The 20,171-nt window shown below is 38.4% G+C and overlaps 1 protein-coding gene across 8 annotated transcripts in view; it reads left to right on the top strand.

The window, feature by feature from the left end:
• The window catches only part of NR3C2 (nuclear receptor subfamily 3 group C member 2), a 193,921-nt gene that overhangs the window by 101,475 nt on the left and 72,275 nt on the right, over nucleotides 1–20,171 (top strand). For all 8 annotated transcript variants that reach the window (XM_048305185.1, XM_048305183.1, XM_048305186.1 and 5 more), the window contains one exon: nucleotides 11,940–12,079. In XM_048305185.1, the coding sequence (XP_048161142.1) occupies nucleotides 11,940–12,079 (140 nt within the window). The remainder of the gene's footprint in view (nucleotides 1–11,939; nucleotides 12,080–20,171) is intronic.

Genomic DNA, 20,171 nt, shown 5'->3' with positions numbered 1-20,171 from the left:
TAACTAGACTTCTATAGACAAGTGCAAAATTAGAACACTTGGGGAAAACAAACAAGAATAGGTGAATCAGATGAGTATCTGATAACTGATGACATGCTGCAAAAAGTTACTGGTTTACATTAGCAAGTTCAGCAGACCCCTAGACAGAGCCTAAGGAGATTTTTATGTAACTGAGCTGTCTGTGTGTTCCCACCTAATAAGTTTTGAATGTCAGCCAACTCCAACTAAATTTGACAGTGGGTAGCTATTACAGCTATTCCATTTCAGCTGTTATCTCTTACCCGTTCCATTAAAAGAAGTGACTGGAAGGGAGGAAAGGCACCCAATTAGTGCCCCCACTAGAGGAAAGGGGCTAGTTAGCATTTTTGTCCTATTAAACGTTGCAAGCAGGAAGGAGAAGGACCTAGGAAACAAGATTTCGTTATTCCTGCTCTTGAGTAACAACTTAATAATTTTTAAAAATAGCAAATAATTTTCATATACTTTGGAGCTCTACTTTTTATTTTGTGTATGTTATTTAGGAACACAAAAAGCAAATATAGAAGTAAGAACTGTAGGTCTCTTACTGCTTTGTGAGAGCAGTGGGCTCCTGTGCCAGGAGCTGAATGGTGTGAAGTAGTCTGAAGCCTGAAGGTGTGCAGGTAGGGACTTCTTGGGTCCTCCAGCTGTGTGGTAAAACTAAGTTACACTCTGGTTGCTGCAACGTTTGAAAACGTGGCTGCTCAAAGCTTACTCTGTGTTGAGTCATCTTCTTTCTTCCCCAAATGCTTATTCTGCATATTGCACACCTGTTTTTAACAGGAATAATTTTGATGGCTACAGAAGGGAAAAAAAAAGTAGATTGTTTTGGAATAGGCAGAAATTCAAAGCCAGGTTAAATGGGGCTTTGAGCAATGTGGTCAAGTGGAAGGTGCCCTTGCCCATGGCAGGGGGCTGGCGCTAGATGGGTCCCAAGGTCCCTTCCAGCCCAATCCATTCAGTGATTCCATGATACTGCTTAATGAAGCAAAGAATGTGTCACCAGGTTCTTTGGTTTTAATTGGCTCTGTGTGGGACCGTTGTGTCAGTGAGGAATATTTGTGGTATAACAATGAATGTAAATATTGCAGTCCTTGCTAAAGGAAATTGAAAGTCTGTGCCACAAACATGCTGCACAAGTGGGTTCTGGGGGGGGGGTGATGGTTTAGCAAGTAATAATGTTTGCTCACTCTGCTGTACACCTTGATTTCTATATAACTTGTGTAAATTTATGCATAAGCACTTAATTATGCATGCTCATAAACTGGCTGCCTCTACAGTAATATGTTTTTGTTCATAAACAGTTAAACATCCTTTTCCTGAAATGGGAGGGATAGTGGTTTTTTAATTATTGTAAATATTGTAAAAAATTGTAATTATTTTAATTATTACTAGCTGTTATTCCCACTGAAGTGAAATGCAAGCTGCCTTTCAAAATCAAGGCCTGCTATATACTGCAAGAGAGTTCTGGCACTATGTAGCAGAGGATTTAGGAGATGAACTGGGGCTGTGTTGGTTGTAGAACATAACTCTCCTGGTCTGTGTTTCGCTTGGTGCTCCCATTTTCCTTTAGTCTTTGCTATCTGGGTTTCAGCTACTCAGGCAGAGAGAGTGGTAGGTACAGTCCTGTGTATCATTAGTATGTGAGCAGTAGAGTGAATTTCAGCTGAATAAAAATGAATTCTTTGACTTGCAATTGTGAACGTTTCTAGTTTGCCTTGACAATCCTGTCAAGACAAATTTGAACTTTGTCAGCAATTGTGATTGCTTGTGGGAGAGTTACCAAAAGCCTTTGCTCTAGGTATCAGTCAGTGATTGCAGCCCTCATCTGCTATTTGACCAAAATTTTCCATGGCACTCAGCAGGCTATTACTTGTCATTCTGACATATAATGGAGGAGTATTTTAATTGATTTAAAAGTTAAAATTTATGGTTACTTAATACAGTATAGCTGTATTAGATGTCAGCAGTTATACTTGCTGTGAAAATAGAGAAAGGGGAGTTGAAAGGACTTGGGGTTTGGAATATTTTTAAAACACATGCCATTGATTTTACCTTCTACTTCGACAAGCTATCAATAGAGTTTTTATTTAGTTAATGGGAGCAGAGGTTTCCTATTATGTAATTATTGTTGATTTTAAAAGGGATTCTGGAATGTTAACTGTGCATCTAGTTTCTAAAACTGTTTCTTCCAAGATTCAGTAGTACTTCTGCTTGAAATTCTTTGCTTTTGTGCTGAACCTTGAATAACTGCATTTTGGATCCGATGCTGGTTTGTTTCATCACCTAAACTGTTCCTCTGTCATGGTTTCCAGGTGCCCAAAATAGGCAAAATTATACTTAAATCCAAGGGTTATGTGAAATTGAAAATTTTAAGTCATTCTGAAGGCTGTACAGCGTGAGTGTGGTCAGTGCATTTGCACACATGCAGGTTATATATATGCTGGAGTTTGAGATCAGATGCTCTGGCAGTACTGTCTTCCTAATTGCTCTTGTGGGTGCAAGTCTGCAGTGACTTTCTAACTGGTGATGATGAGTTTAAACCATCTTTTTCTGTGTCCATTTGAAAACAAGCCCTTTTGCAAGAAAGGGAGGAAGGCTCTACGAAGATGAGTGACTTGCATTTCTCTTCTCTCCACCCTGCCCATTGTTTAACTTACCTGACTTTCTAAATTAGGGAGAAGGATGGAAAGAATATCTGCAATCCTCCTACAGGAGTAGGATGGGAAATTTGGCTCTTGAATACTCACTTATGTACCTCTCTTTTGGCTTACACTGCCTGACCCTCCATGTAAACGACAGGCAAGGGAAAACAGAGGAACTTGAAGTGTGCAAATAAATGTGGCAGTCGACAATATCACTGTCAATGGGAGTGAACTTACCTTGGGGTAAATGTAAGAGTAAGGATCTCTGCAAATTGTCGCTGTATAGTGGAGGTGGGACAAGTGGGAGGTGATGTCCCTGTTTGAACTGGAGCTGCTGCTTGCTGTGTCCTCTGCTAATCATCACAATTTTTAAAAGCATATATGGAGCCTGAAAATGCTGTTTTCACCTGTGAAAAAATTCACAGGTTGAACTGGGATCGTGATTATTGGAGGAGATCCAATTGCAATCTGTTGGTAAGCAACCTGAGAGCCAGAGAGACTGGGAAGGAAAGTGATTCTTTAAGCAAGACAGGATCAGTAAAAATAGATGTGGAAATTCTACCTTCTAGTTTTAGGAAGATGTTTGGTTTGGGCCGTGAGACCAGGAGGGTGGAAAAGACAACTTTACGAATGACTTCCACATCTATGTACCTAGAGCTGCAAGAGGCATCTTATTTCACGTATCAGATAATAGTGATGTGCATTAAAGCACCATGAACAGCTTGAATTTCCTAAAAATGGAAAAACATTAGTGAAAAGGAAGCCGTCATTATTTCAAATAGTGGTTTTAGAAGTGACAGAAGATGTTTCAAAATAATGTGACTATTAGTATTTTAAAATATCTGTTAATCAGAGATGGTGGTAAAGTTGGAGTTTGACTCTTACTGTGTCATCTGAAGCAAGTGCCAAGCTGGAAACTTCCAGTAAAACATAAATATCTGTGCCTAACCTTATTAAGGACTATTACTTTTTGATTAGTGAGATCATCATAGGTGAATTATTTATTTTTTCAATCTTCCTTTTACAAATGTGCACAGACCTCCCTGCATCTTGCAAGATACTGAGGTCTGTTCATGTCAGGAATTTCTCTAAAAGACAGACTCATGGACTTGAGTCTTAGCACTCAGTTCTGTGTTAGTACCTCATACTAAATGATACTGCGAGCTGTCTGTTGCTTTTCATCTCCCCTACGTCCTGTTTATGAAGTTTAGAATGGTGTGCAGACCTTCCTACTTGTCTTTTCTGTTCCTATGTGGTGGATTGGGGGGGGGGGGGGGGGGCGGGGGGGCATAAGGGAGTTAAAAGACCAAGCCTCCCACTCCATTTGCCCCTTAGGTTCTTTCAGATCAAGCAATAATTATACATGTTGCCTTCCTAAGCCTGTGGGATTGCTCTTATGAGTAAAGGTCTGCCATACTGGGGTATTATGTGACAAGTTGGAAAATAGCCTTTGTTCCCATGGTAACCTTTTTTTTGTGCTTTGGTGCATTTTTTCCCTATGGTTTCATGGTTGCTCTGGAGGTTTTTCTATTGTGGTATTTTAATCCCCAGGAGACTGTGGATGGCAGTTCAGTTTACTTTCTGCTATTATGAAATAATTTGATTTTGAAAAAAATTTATTTGATTATGGAACTCTTGTAAACTTTTTATATTGTGGTTAGGGTATTAGTGGTGTGGTAGCTTTCTCTGTAAGCATATCATGCACTCAGAAGTTAAAGCAAGCAGTTGGTAATAGGAAACTATGTCCAACTGGACTAAGCTGCTTCTGTTATAAACTAATATTTTTAATACAGTTTTTCTTTTAGGACTTTTGGGGCCAAGCCATTGCCAGACATATCAGGTAGATTTTTCTCTGCAACAGAATGACATTTCTTAAGGTCATTAACAGTCAATGCTCTGGTCATCAGTGTAATTTCAGGTTGCTGTAATGAGGGTTTCATAAAATACGCTTTCAAACAAAGGCATGTACTTTTAGGAGTTGCTTGTTTAGACTCTGAGGGAAGCACTTCAGCAAAAGTTGTTAGCTTTCTTTTGAGAAGAGGAGGCTTTTTAAAGAGATGCTTTTATTACTGGTAGCATCTCCCCGCATTTGCCTTCTATGTATATTTTCCTCCTTCCTTGCTCGTTCAGTTTTCTTTGTCTCAGAAGCCTTCAATAGCAGAGCAATGTAGTAATGCAGTCTTGTCTTGCCTGAAGTTCCTCATGGCAATGATTTCCCACTGGTGCCCCCATCAGCAGGTGAGCCTCATGTGAATCGTGGCATTTTATGCAGCTTTAAAATGTTTCTGACTGAGAAGGCAGCAGAACCTCACCAGGTAAACTCTACTGTGCCCTGGTAGGAGAGTTACCAGGGTGCAGAATGGCTCACATAGTTTTCAGCAGTTGAAAATGAGATGGTGCTGTGAAAAAATTGGATTTTCAAAGCTGTGTGTCTCCTCCTAGTTAGGCAAGTGAGCAGCTGCAGGAAAAGAAAGAGTTAAACATACTCCCTGCCCCCCTCAAATAGATGTTCAATAATTAACCAGATAATTTTCCAGATAAACTGTTCCTGCCTTATCTTGCTATACATAGCAATTTATAATCAGCAGCACAAACACCAGAATTGCATGCATTTAAACTGCACTAATTCTATAAGTGGGCCAAATATGAAAAGTTAGAGCAGATGCACTGTGAGGTTTACTGGAGTTCTTTGCCTTCCAAAGCCGAAGGCTTCTCCCTGATAGGAAACTCCCCATCTAAGTTAACCATTCCATTTCAATAGATAACTATATCTATGTACTAAAAAACCTGCAGAGCAAGGAAATTTTATTTCCCTGGGGCAGTTGTGTCTTGGTAGGTTGTGACAGTAGTTAGGGGAGAAAAGTGCATTGCAGAAGAAAAGTAGGAGGATGTTATACTTCTCTGATCACTAAATCACTGGGTAAAAATTACATTTATTTCCCTAGGAAATAAGTGCTTCTCAGTTTCAGTCCATCAGAACACACTTTCATTGATGCTTAAGTTTGTAATTTTCTGTAGTCAACCGATTATGTGGGGGTAAAATTTGGCTTGCCGGCTATAGTTGCTACCAAAATATTTCAATAGAGAAGGTCAAGGAAAAGTCAAGGTTTACAGCTGGATGGAGGAAAATGCTGAATCCTGTCAGCATCCACTAAGGTAAATGGGAACTGAAGGAGCATAGCGTACTTGCTTCATTTTGTAAAATCAACGTATGCCTTAAGGTTAAGCTAAATACAGGAACCTGTTCACTTTGACTGCGGCACAGAACGCATCAGATTCTATTTGCCGAATAAACATTGGGACTTAAATGCTTTTTTAAAATCCTAAATGCATCTTTTTTGATTTGGTGGGGCTTAGAAAAAAGGTTGGAGCCTTTTCTATTAGTGCATGTCAGAGTTTGCTTGTTATCATAATTAAGATCCTGGTATGAAAGTGCGATGTGTGACCCTTAGGCATTACTAAATAAAGTAACTTAAAGTGAAAGCTGAAGTTGCTGAGGAAAAACACCATCCAAGTTCTCAGTTTGTTTTTTCTTAACTAAATGCACTTTCCTTCTGATTCCTACATGTTCCATCACACTAAGTATTTCTTAAGATTAAAAGAGGTGAAGTTCGAAGAATTGAAGGGTTTCTGTCTTGGAATACAAAAGCTCTGTGCTTTAAAAAAAAAAATAGAGACTGACCACTAATTTAAATGTAATGTGACAGCTGCTGAATTCTCTTTGTTGGGGCTTGTTGTTTGGTTGTTTTGGTTTTTAAAATTTCTTTAGGATGTACCCTCAAAGAAGGGTAAATGTTGCTCTGCCTGCTCTGGGAGTGTCGCTGCTGAGGCTCAGGGGTGGTTGGGTTCCAGCAGTTCTTAGCTCAACCATCCCAAGGTCTCACGTGACTGCCTTCTCCTCCAAAATTCTGATTGTTTCATCTCTGCACCTTTTCACTTCTCTCTGCTTTCTTGGTCTGCTGACAAGAAGATTGGTTTATATACTCTGACATTTAAGAAATACCATTTTCCAGTCTGCTAATCTGCTTTATTCAAGTAGTTATAGGAGAGAGCCAGGGTTCCTTCCCACAGTGAAACTTTTTAAAAAATTTGGGTTCTACAAGCAGAAACTGACGCTGGTCAAACTTTAGTATTGACAATTAAAATGGGAAGCATGGAGTAAAATCTGGGAAATGATACATGGCACTGGGGCAGGTCATGACTACCATCATTGTAGAGCGGTCAAATAATCTACTGGACAGCTTTTGACCAGTAAGACACTTTCTAAAGGAGTAGTAGAGTTATCTTGGGCAGGGAGATTGTTGCTACTATGTGAACATGCATAAAAATAATGGAGGCAATGTGAAGATGAGATGGTTATGCTGTTTTCTATGATGGCTGAGTGGACAATGGATTAAAGAAATTAGGGTACTGGGAGAGCTGCTAAGAGAAGTGAAATACCATTGAAATACCCAGCTATTGTTTTGGGCCACAGGAAGGTTAGTTTCAGTATTTCTGTGTGCAAAGTTGACTATCTTCTACTAGTTCCCAGTAGAACATGACTCTAGCTGGAGGTTATGCCCCTTCAGAAATGAGGTGAGAGGGTAGAAGTAAGCTTCTGGCAGCCTTTGCATCTTGAATGTCCTGATTATTCTTCCTCTTACAGTTACTTTTTTTTTCTTCTTGTGTAAAAAATATGATTCCATAATCTCAAATTCTTTTTACCTTTGTTTTTCCATACCTTTATTTATTGAGGCATACCCAGGTTCCTTCTGTTTGTTTTACTGCCAGAAAATTTCAGTATGAAAAAGAAAAGTCAATGACGTGGAATTAAAAAGGACTCATCTAGATCTCATAATAATAAAAGCACTTGGAACAAATGACTTTGGAATTCATATTGTGGCTTATTCTCCCTTAGAGTACTTCATTTTATCATCAGAGAGGCATCGTTTGTTTAAACTGTGCTCCTGTATGACATCTGGTTTGAAAAGCATAATAACCTATATAATCAGCTTTTTAAATGCTGGATTATCTGTGGGTTTATTGACTCTTCCTTACAAAATCTGTTATTTCTAATTAATTCTCCATATAACTATTACTAAAGCCAACTCTGAGAGACACAAATGAGCTTGATGGCAATGGCTAGTCAAGGTCAGCATTTAACTGCCAGCATTTGTACTGTTAGGGATAATAAATCAGGCTTATTCTTAATCACATACCCTACAACGTGACAAGTGTTACTGGAGCCATTGAAGCAACCGTTTTACAACATTTGGCATTGTTAAACTCTCCATGCTGCCCTTGGCTGTAACAGCATTGTGATAAAATATGTATGCTCTGTTAGATCTCCTCTTTTTGAATCCTGTGGAGTTTTATGTGGGGGTGTGTGTTTGCCTATTCTTGTCTTTGTATTAGAAAGAATGAGAGAGGCATGAAAGCAACAATGCCTAGTCAACCTATGGGAGCCACTGGCTTCTGAAAATGGGAATGAGTAGCCAGTTCTATGGCACTATTTCATATTTCTTGTATTTTCAGTTAGGAGTTTGAGACTAGCTTGCCACCCACAAGGAATGTCCTGGCTCAACAACAGTCCATTGTATAAAAGTTTTTTTAAAAACCCTGTTAAATATCAGAGCAATAGGTTTTAGGCTCTGATTTGGTTTTGCGTAAATTCGGTGTTTTCACTTGACCTGAATTTTAAGACTCAAATCTGCTGTGGCCTGTGTATGCCATTAGATTTAGCATGCCATTCAAATAGATATTTGGCACTAGGCTAATTACCCTCCAGGGAGCCAATTGTAAAGTTTCTAATCTTTTTTTATGATACTCATTGTTACATGGACCAACTCTTGGATATTTGAAAAGAGAGAATGACTTGTTACTTAAGTAACTTGGATTGCTGTAACTAAACTTCTCATCTGGAGCAAAAAATCAAACTGAGCTCCAAAAAAAAGAGCTAAAATTTAATTAATGTAGGTACCTCTGTTATAATAACTGAATTGAACACTGATATTTTGCTTATTAAGTGTTACCTGCCTGTAACTTTTCCTATGTGCTAGTTTACATTAGGATTACTTGGTAAAAATTTATGGCATGTTGCTATGGAAAATTAATGCAAAAGGAAATATGTAACTTGGAGCATGCAGGAAAAGCTCTTTCAGTGGGGGGGGGGTTTAGTGTAGTTTTTCTGCCAGTGCATATTATAGAACAAAAAGCTATAACGATTAATAAAAAGAATTGGTTTAATAAAAGTGATGAATAAAGGAAGTGTTTTTCTATGTCATCAACACTGGATGTCTGGCCTTGAAATAAAGGCCAAGGAGTAGGTTCCTCATCAGTCAGATCTTGTTCACTGTGGTTACTAAGAAAGGGGTGAAAGGGCTGAAAGAAGAGAGATTTAGGAGGAAAAGGTGTAACCATCTGTGTGTGCCTTGTTGGGAAAGAAACGCTTCCATGGAGAGAATGAGTTATCCTGAGGTTTAGCTTGTGATCTGAGCATATTTTTGGGCTCAGCCTTTTATTATTTGCACCACTTTGCCTTTGTGTGAGGTATTACGACAGCATTTTGAATGGGCAAATACTCTGGTATAGCATGGGTGAAAGAGAACATAAGAGATTTTAAAAACAAGCCAAACATTGTTCATTTAAGACAATCATAGCCAGAGCTGGCACAAGTTGGAGGAGATTGAAGTCCCAACAGTGAATATCGATGTTTTTTTTGCAGTAAAGTATTTGGGAACAGCTCCATGTTTGATACTTCTATTAAGAATGAAAATGCCTCATTTGTGTTTTAACATATTCCACTTTTAAACTGAATAAAAGAAGGAGTTAATTCAGTTTAATTCCAGAATGTTAAGCTTCCGCCTGTGATGCTGTGGCTGAGTAGCTGAATACTTACCTCATATTCAGGCTGTACCTTTCAGTTGTATTCAAGTCCTCAGTGGAGAGGAGCCCTGCATAAAATATGCTATAGATTGTGTCTTAGGTAGGCATTTAATAATAGCCGTGGATCAACTGGTGTCTTAATGTGTCTTTGCTGGCTTTTTTTTTACCTAATAATTCTGTGAGTGCAATTTTGTAGGGTAGCTTGTATCTAAAAAAAGGCTCTCCCACCTTCTGCAAATCCTACATGACAATTTATTTTCAACTAAAAATAATACATAATTGCATATATATATATGCAGTATGTATATATAGAGAAGCATGTGCATGCGTATATATATAAAAATAAAAATCATGCACACTGCTGTGATACCCTGGAAACCTCCATTTCTCTACAGGAAAAGCTCTCTAATGAAAATACCTCTTTTTTAGATATTAAAAGAAAAGTACACTGACCTTTTCCAGGGTAGAAAGACTAGGAAAGTTTTTGCCGGTCGCATGAAGAAATGGGAGCAAGCAGCATCAAAATTACAAATCCCCTGAGACATTTTGGCCTTCCATCAGAATTGAAGAGTTTCCCTTCTCAGGGAAAAATACTGATGTTTGCAGTGAAAGAAAGAAATTTTCAAGACTAGTTTTCCAGGTTATTGACATTTTCTCTAGCAAGCAGACACCTTTCGAAGAATTTTGTTTAATGGGAGGCCTAATTTTTTTCATGCCGTATGGAACATGCTACAGGGAGATGGTCCAGTTCTTTGCGTTAACACATCAGAGCTCAATACCAGCGCAGCCTTGGTAAATCCTGGAAAAGTTACTTTTCCTTAGGGTAAATTAATGCAGCGTGTGCAGGTATGACTGTGACTGGAGCATGCAGAACTTATTTTAACATAGATTTGGTGAGGCTTTCTCTCTTAACAGATGAGCTAATGCCATCACCTAGCAATTATCAAGTAGTGTGATGTTATGTAATGAAAGTATAAATAGCACAAGGACTAAAACTAGTAAATCTAACAGACTAGTGAGCAGACAAGAGCAGGAATACTATTTGGAACATTTTGATTAACATCTGAACACTGTCATTTAAGCAGGCGTTTAGATTTGATGTTGCAGTAAAGCTGTAGGCCAGGAGAGCTGCGGTCCTTCATTTGGAGTGACATTCAAGCTGTGCCCCCTGGATAAATCATTTGACCTCTGCATACCTCTTTAGAGGAAGGTAGAAATTTGGAAAAAGGCAAAGGGTTTATGCTTAGAATTTCTTAAGCAAGCTCATTATCTTATGTTTGAATTAAGACTACCTGTGGACTTCGTTTCCCGGTGGCTGATGGACAAATAGCCTGTGACCTGCAGTTTGAACGACCTGATCATTTCCCCACTGGTACGAAGTCTTTCAGGGTTGTTTTTGTAGTTGTTTGGCAGCATTCACAGAGATAACATGTAAGAAATGCAAGAGTTCACATTTACCTGGAGAAGAGGGGCTGTGTGGAAGGAGAGACTCCCTCCGGCCCCATGGAGACATGGGAGGGATCCAAAGTTTTCATCTCCCTCATGGAGAAGGAATCCTTCCAGGATCTGGCATGTTTCTCCAAGCATGCCCATTACATTAGGGTGGCATTTTCAGTTCCTGAGGGAGGAAGGGAGGGAGGAAACTCACAGGATCAGGAAATATGACTTGCTTTTGAAAAGCACTGTCTTTGAGAGTTGCCAGTGGAAAAGGCGCCCTGTAGTTTAAGACAGAAGTAGATGATTGAAGCAGGGCTTGCAGGTGCATCTGTCTGCAAACCGTCAGGATGGTCTGAACCTCCAGTGCTGCTTTTCTGGCACCTACAGGCATATGGGAGGATCTTCTGCACTTGCAGAATGTACATAGGCTTCAAAACTACATCAGAAGTAAGCTGCTAAATTACAGGAATATTAGAAATAAGCTCATGGACTACTGCAGTGGTAAACAGGAGCACAGATGGCAGTACATACCATTTTGCTGCATTACTTCATAAAATGGCCTTAGAGGTTTCCTTTCAGGTATTCCTTAGCTGTGAAGGCTTCAAACAAATAAAGAAACAGAAAGAAAATTTATAGCTGCCAGGTTGCTGCCAGAGTGGTTTGTTAGTTTGTTTGGTTTTTATTTTCAGTTTTAATCATCTGCTACCGATAAATTCCACTGCCCTTGTGGTAACTTCTCACATTAACATTGATATATTATGGGTGTTTTAAAACAGACAATAAAAATATTGCACTTACTAATTAAAGCAATTCATGTATTCAGCCAGGCACTGCCAGAAAGAGTTGTGGTTTCCTAATTGTTAGGTGCCTTGAGCAATATACCTGTTATAAATTCTTAATTGAAATTTGTATTATGGCTGGTGTGATTTGAAATATTCATAGCTGTTTTGTTTTGTTTAATTGTTTTCACTCCAGCTCTTCATTGAGAAGTGTATCAACTGGATCTTCAAGGCCTTCCAAAGTGTGTTTGGTGTGTGGAGATGAGGCATCTGGATGTCATTATGGGGTGGTTACATGTGGCAGCTGTAAAGTTTTCTTCAAGAGAGCAGTAGAAGGTAAGAGAATAGAAAACAAAAAATATCGACACAAAAGACAAAATCTATTCTTCATTTTTTGTAAGAAATATATGTACACACATATAACGTTTCCTATGTGGTTTTGGCTGTTGGTAAAATTCGGTGTTGTTAATATGAAAAAAAGATGTTGAGTGACCTTTACAGACTTTGTAAGCAATTTCAAGTGGCAAAAAGGTTTTTAATATCTGATAATAAGAGTTCATGACATGCAAAGGGCATAAATACCATATAGGTTTTTGGAAGTCTTTGCTGATGAATAAATGTTCATACAACCACAGATGAAGTAGGAGATAGCTACTTACTGATTTATCTTCATGAAAAAAAACCTAGAAGGAAAAAAAAATAGGCTCTTAATATGGTGTCCAGCTTGTGCACTGACAAGAGTGAGGCAGTGTGAGATGTGATTAATTTCTTCTGTGATCATTAAATCTACTTCTGATAGCAATAAGGATTTAGCTCTCTGTTAAATAGACCTGGAGGGCTTGTGCGTCATTGAAGTCAAGACTTCGTGTAATATCTATCAATCTATTTATCTATCTATCATCAAAAGTGTCAATCGAATTGAAATTAACTTCTCAAAGTTATAAGGACATGGAAAAGGTTTCCTCTTGCTGAAAACATTTTCTCTTGCAGTTGTGCAGTAGCTGGCCTTGATGTCCTCATACCCCAACTTCTTCTTGAGAATTCAGTTGCTTTATGTGGGACGTGAACGAGAAAACCTTCCTTTTTTTGGTTGAGTGATTTCCTCCATGTGCTTCCACACCACATCATGGATGGCTCTTCAGACATCCATATCTGAGCTTCCGCCTGAATCAGGAGGAGATATTTTTTGGTTGAGTGGTGGTGGTGGTGAGGCTTTCCATATACCTGCACATACTGTGTGAAGTGACAGCACTTTTTGTAGTCTTCCTTCCTCCTTTCCTGCCTCCCAGGAAAGCTTCCTTTCCAGTCTTGAATCACTGTAATTTCAAGGTACTATTTGTCTACATTTGCGTCTCTTTCTTTTGCAACATAATAGGATGGATGTTCCCATCCAGCTGTACAGGAATTTATGAAAAATTACTAAGGAGTCCCTTTAGGAGTTAACAGAGTAGCAAGACTGTGTTTTCAAGCCTCAGAAGCCATTAGGAAAAGATTACACTCTGATCAGGCATAGAAATACATTTTAAAATGTAATTAAAACTGATCAGTAATTACTGAAAGTTTGCAAGTTAAGCAAAAAAAAAAAGCAAAAAATGAAAGAGAAAGCTGCCCTGTCATCCCTAAAAATGTGATGTGTTTTAAATTAGCTTAAAATACATTTTTTAGAGTCATTATAGGAACATACATGTACCTACCAGTGGTATGTGAGCACTGTCTAGACTTCTTGGTATGCACATGACTGAGCTCTTGATGTTACCAGTAGCATTGTTGTTAGGCAAACACTGAGATTTTGTCTTGGCTTGCACTTTCTTTTATATATCGTAGAGTACTAGCCCCAAAAGGACATAGCAAAACCTAATACACATATTGGCTTTCAAACATCCTGGCACTATCCTTATAAATCAGTTTGTGTAGGTAGTTTTGTAATAAGAGGTTTCTTGTAGTCATCATAAATTTTTCAGTTGGGAAAATGAACCAATAAAACACCCTCTTCTGAGGTTTCCTGTTTGAAATAATTGAAACAATTAAATATTTGTGGCTTGTGGACACACACATTTCTGTCATGATCCATTAAATATTCCTCAGTGGACGATGTCCCTGCTCTTTTCAAGAACCTTTAAAGGTCAACTCCAACTCAGCCATTCTATCAGTCTATGAAGTGGGGAGACAAATTGGGTCAAAAAGCATGGAAACAGAGAAAAGAGGGATTTGGAGAGAGGGAACTCTGCACATCACCCGGCTCTTTGGGTCTTGGCTGGAATTGCTAACGTTGTCAGCACACCTTGAACAGCCTTTGAGTGCCAATTCCTTTGTGCTCCTCTGAAATACTACAAAACCAGAGGGATTATAACAGAAAATAACAGCTGTATTGGAACTTAAAACCAAGAAACTGAGAAGAACAAAGAGACTAAAGTTTGCATTTCAAATTATAAATCTGGTAATTGTATTCCCAGTTAATCGTGTCTTGGAACTTGCAGGAAATATCTAATGCATTTATGAGAAGGAGAGCTGTAGACCAAAAAAAAATGGGTTTATTGGTGAAATTTCAAGAGTAATTTCAGATGGCATTAAATCCAAGGCTGTAAATTATCCAAGTACTAGTTTTATTATCAGGTAGGCATGGATGTTTTGCTGACTAAATTGATGAACAGGAGGCTGGCATGAAGAAACGTGATTTTGTCATTAACGTAAATTTGATCTGCCTTGCAAACACTAAAACTCCTTAGACTGTGAAAGTGTTGCTTAATGGCATCACAGCAAAAGTTAAGGTATATACATTTAGAATACATTTTTACAGAGGTTAATTTTATTGTATGGGTTTTTTCCTCAATTACAGATATGGCTAATCATAAAGTTTCATTTGAACTTGAATTTATGATCAAAATAGAGTCATATGCTGAAAATACACTGTACTGTGAGGGAACCTAAAGCACCTGGCCAGGCTTGTCTTCTCTTTTTCCACTGAAGCAGCTTTCTCTGAGGAGAGTAACAGGCTTGAAGTCAGAAATCACAGCTGTTCTTGCCTATGCTTTGCATTTTCAGTCTTCATTTGTTCAAGTTCCAGACAAGTATGAGGTAATCTCTCCTAAATCAAAATTTATATTGTTTCTTAAGTTGCTAATCTTTTATTCTTCCTTTGGCTTGGAACGAAGGAAAAAGGAAGGCATTTTTTCGTCTCCATATGGTGCTAAAGACTACGGCAAAAATGACCATTTTCTTCCAGTTATTTTGCATATTCGCTTGGAGATTTTTGGCTACTTAAAATGGGAGCATTAAAAAATTATATTGTATTGGTTATAGGGAAGCTTGTTCTTTTTTAAAAATACAAAGATGGGATAATTCAGTTAACATCAGATTCTGTTGTTGATCTCTGTTCCAGGAGGTTCACCTTAAAGCTAGTTCTTCAATTTTAAGTCAAAAAAATAGATTTCTCTTCACCTCTGAGGTAGAAACACAGGCACAACAACAGAAGTTTCTAGGGTTGCAGGGCTTTATTTCCTCACCTGAACTTTTGCCAATTTAGAGTGGAGGGGTAATTTGGCTGAAGGAAAATTTTGAGTCTGATCTGATGCTTCCCGGATGTAGCAAACCTGCTGTGCCCCCTCAGTGAGCAGCGTAGGAACAAAGAAATCCTACCTGTTTTTTCAGAAACAGGTACTCTTCTATGCACTGTAAGTGAAAGAACTTCCCAAGGCTTTATAAGCCCTGGTAGAAGATAAACTAAAACCTCTGTGTGTGGCTCCCTTGGTTTTTTGTTGCGGGGTGGTTGTTTTTGTTTTTTGTTTTTTTGTTTTTTTTTTTTTGTTTGTTTGTTTGTTTGTTTGTTTCAGTTGAAGTGGAAAAGTTATCAAGGTAAGAGAAATGATAACATACATAACTCTTGAATAATTTGCTTAATTAGCATGACTTTATAGAATGCTACTGTGAACAGGGGAGTTCACCTTATTGATCATTTAAAAAAGCATATTTTTTATGCTGTATGAAACTGGAATTGATACATAACAGCCGTTTTGCACACCATTTTGCAGTGTGTGCACCCATGAATTTTGTAGGTCTGTATTACTGTAATTAATTATACATACAGTTCTTCACTCTCCACTCTTCTGTTCATTCACTGTAATGGAGTCAGTGTTTTTCCATAACAGGCTGCAATTTTCCTTTTATCCACTTTTGTAAGGTCCGTGGCCTCTCTAAATTTGACATCACTCAGTATAGATGTCCATATGTTTTCATAGAAATTTTTATGTGGGATTTGAAGTTGACTCTGTTCCTGACCTGTTGCAGGAATCTGTTTTACAACCTATCAAACAGAAATATTAGGTGAAGAGCAAGCAGATGGGTGATCTGCTGAGGGCAAGTGAGCTGGTCAAATTCATGTAGCAGCTGCTACTCTTACTTGATATGCTATGGTTAATAGGTGTAAAATAAAATTTAAATAATTGTTATAGGTTTGAAGCTGCTGCCAGCCTTCCATGCTTTCATAGATATATGAAAAGGACTTTTCCTGGGTTTAGCTCTGGCAGGCAGTATTGCTCTGTGAAATGAAGCCTTCATTCCTTCCCCAGGCTGGTTTTAGTTACTAAGGGCTCGGAGTTAAGGAGACTGGTAGGAGGAAGGTGCTAAAAAAATTTGCAATGGGACCCCAAAAAGGAGAAAAAAAAACCAAAAACCAACCAGCAAGAGTGGAGACATAAGATAAAAAAAGGAAAGAATAAAGGATAGAAGATACATTGCAACTGAATATTTTAAAGCTGGGGAGAGGTGAAATGCGAGGAAAATCTTTCCTTGTGGCTCTTTGGAATACGCGGCCTGCATGGAAAACACTGCCCAATGTTCAATAAAAAATGCTGGATGCATTCAGGTGAATGTGAAGTAGAACACCAGGTGACCAAGCACAGTGCGGTAGCATTTTGGATAGGAGGGGGGAGATTTGAGAACCACCAAGGTGATGGAGTGCCTAGCTTTGAAAACAAGCACAGACTGAGTGGGTTTAGCAGCTGCAGTGCCACAAAGAACATAAGTTGGTTAATAGCTGTGAAAAAGATATGAAAAAATATTTTATATCAAGGAAGCTGAAAATCTGCATTCATTCCTTTCCAAAAGCATTAATAATTTCTTTCCTCCCCCAAGACTTCCAACATATGTGGTTTTTTTGAGGGCAACTTATTTACTGTGTGAGCTGGTATTGCTGTAGAGGGATAGATGAGTATGAGGATGAGAATTTAAATATGGGCAGCTGTCTAGCCTTGAAAAACATGCGCACAGGGCTGCATGCAACTATTCTTTTCCTGCACTCTGTCATTTGTCTTTTGTTCTTTGTTTTATGAATATTAATTTCTAGACTGCTTCATCCATAAAATAATATATTCAGTAGGTGATAGCCAGCCTGCACAAGCTCAAATACCCAGTAAATGGAACACGGATGCAGTGGTAAGATTGGTTTATCTCGGGCAGAAGCCTTCTGTTGCCACATATTCAAGCACCATACAGACTTTTACATGCTTACCTTCTACATCCTGTTAAGAGAGGGGAAATTCTGGCATTCATATGATGTGACAGGGAACTCAGTTGCAGTAATTTGTTGTTGTTGTTTTCTTTTTTAACACCTCACAGGGTAACATCCCAGCAGGTCAGAGTCTTCCTAGAGGTGGGATGGCCCTGTGAGTGCATGCTGATTTAAAGTAGCCGCAAATATTTGGCTAACAAATGTTCCAATGCTGCAACCATTAGTTTAGTGTTTTCTTGAATATGTCAACTGCCTTTTCTTTAAAAAGGAATGGATCTCTTTTTCTATAGGAAAGGTAGACAGACAGGGTGCTTCCTGGGAAATTCATCTCCTAGGAAGTAGTTCCAAGTTGGCTGAGCCACTTGTGTAGTGTAGTTGCACAAAATGGATGTGTAAAATTCAGATGCACCAAGTATTTCAAGCCATCAGGGAAGTATTCACAGTGTCATGGTATAAGTGATGCTGGGAATGCTTATGTGGGGTGTTGAGTATACTTCTGGTCACCAGCATGTTAAAGACAGCTTGATTCAGAGTCAAGTAAACACATGAGGAGAGCTTTTGAAATGATCTGGGGAATAAAAATTTATCTTATGTCAGGTGACTGAATGCTTTTAGCTTTTTTTAGCCTGCCCAAAAAGAGTCTGAGTTGGGACATGATTGCTGTCTATAAATATTTCACAGTTGAGGAATAGACAACTGAGAGGGAGGAGAATTTATTTTGAACTAAGAACTGTACTGAAATAAGAGCAAATGGGTAAAAATCCCATTAGTTAGTTTGCTATTTTGAGAATGCTGTAAACCACCAAAAAGAGGGACTTTTATAGGGGCACTTTCCTGAAAAGAGTAAGAAGGATTTAAGTGCCTGCTTTGAAATTGCTCATAGGAGAAGTAGCTGACGTATAATATAATTTGGTTCTCTGTGATAGTAAAGGGTAAGCCAAAGAGGTCTCTTTTGGTTAATGCTGTATCCTGGTGAGGCTGGAGACTTCAACTGACTCTGAAAATGGAGGAAGTGTGAGTAATAGAGAGGGTGGACTAACTAATACATTTTTAGAATATTCCATTTTTAATGATGGTGAATGACTAGATCTTCACAGGAATACAGAACTTCAGTTTTTAAAAATTGATGTAAAGTGTTAAGGTCTTGCATAAGGCAGAATTGCTTTGTATTTGTACTAGCAGATGAATGTCTGTCTCCTGCAATGAATTTTCTCATTTTGAGTTCAGAAAAAAGCTCAGGAGAGTGAAGTCCTTTGGAAATACCTCCATCCTATCCAGCTAAGCCTCTGCAGGTACCCCACAGGCCCCATCAGGTCTTTGCTGATGGGGTTTTGTTTTGTAATGCCTGATATGATACAACTAAATGGATAACTAAAGCATGAACGGACATTTAAATTGGAATTTGCAGTTGGGCAGAAATATATGGACAAGATCTTTATCAAACAGCATAAAGCTTATCAAATATCATAAAACATTCTTAATCAGATGCTTTAGCTCCTTACAGCTATGGTAGTGCTTCTTAAGAGATATTCCTTTATAAAATGCTGTTATCTGCCTACCTCAGCAGCCTCTAGAAGTAGTGTTGTAATTTTCACTTTTAGGAGCAAATAGCACTTCCTTTCTACAACCCTCAAGTTCCTGAAAATTTTTCAAGCCTGAAAAGGCTCTTCAAATCTCAGGATAAGTAGTTAAGAGCCAAAAGGGGATAATCCTGCAAGGTGCCTTCAGCACCTCAGTGTTAGAGAGAAGGAATTTTGCAGTGTTGTGGCTGAAAGAAATTCTTAACAGATAAAACTGGAAAATAAATATATAAGGCTAGAAACAAAGCATCTCTTTGTACCTCCTAATCCAATTTTAAATAAGGGGATGGGAAAACAGTCTTCAGACAAAAAAAAAGAATAAAAAAGAGAAAATGTGCATACAGATCAGTGTGTTGTAGACAGAGGGAACAAGGCATCTGCTAGCATCTCAGATATAAATAGAGTGGGAAAGGTAATGGCAAATCTCCCATTGCCTTAAATGAAGCCAGAATTTCATCCTTTTTTTGGAACACAGTTTTAGGTTGTTGACGTTTGGGAGTGTCTCTGTTAGGTTTGAAGTCTAGACTTCGACAGAGGCAGTTTTGTCAGGTTTTTTAGAAACAATAATGGCCCATGGTCAGCACTGAAACCCACAGAGCCTTATTGTTTAAGGAGAGAAATTTCTGTTAGATAAAAATGTATTACATATTTTTAACCTACAAAATTATTTGGTGCCATTTCTCACTGTTGGATTGCCAAATCCAGGGCCCTAAAAAAGGGAACATGAGTTAGTCAGTCCGTTCCCACCTCTTTCAAGGGTGGCATATTTGGCTTCTGCATGTACCTCGTCCATGCTAAGAGCAAGCAGGAACAAGCAGTTTGGAGTTAGTGTGTCTTCTCCCACCTCTTTCTGCTCCTCTGTGTGGCTTCTTACATTAGGTGCAATGGTGGATTTCAGGAGGTTTGAGCTGCTTGGTTTTCTTTAAGTTTGCTATTTTTGAAATATGTTGGGGAGGAATAAAAAAAAAATACCAAGTTTCCAAGATCATAACTAAGTATGAAAGTAATGAACGTTAGTGGCCTGTGTTGTCTTTGTTCATCTGCACTGCATGTAATGATTCCTAATTCAGCCTTAATTACACAATCCCATACAGCTTTTTCCATTACACCTCTGCCTTGTTCATTGAACAGATTGGATAGTGTTCAATTAATGAGCTGCTATTCAATATCTTATATTCTTCTCATTGCTCCATGTATGGTCCTGTGCCTTCACTGCTGATTACTATTCATCCCTTGCTCAGAATACATAATTACTCATTTCTTACAAAGCTTTTTTTGTGGTGCTTTCACTAATATCTAAGTGCTTCACAAGCATTGTTTAATTTATGAGATGAGTGGTTAT

The sequence above is a fragment of the Corvus hawaiiensis genome, chromosome 5 (assembly GCF_020740725.1).
Source record: "Corvus hawaiiensis isolate bCorHaw1 chromosome 5, bCorHaw1.pri.cur, whole genome shotgun sequence".
Classification (NCBI taxonomy): Eukaryota; Metazoa; Chordata; class Aves; order Passeriformes; family Corvidae; genus Corvus; species Corvus hawaiiensis.
This window is presented reverse-complemented; position numbering and strand designations above follow the sequence as displayed.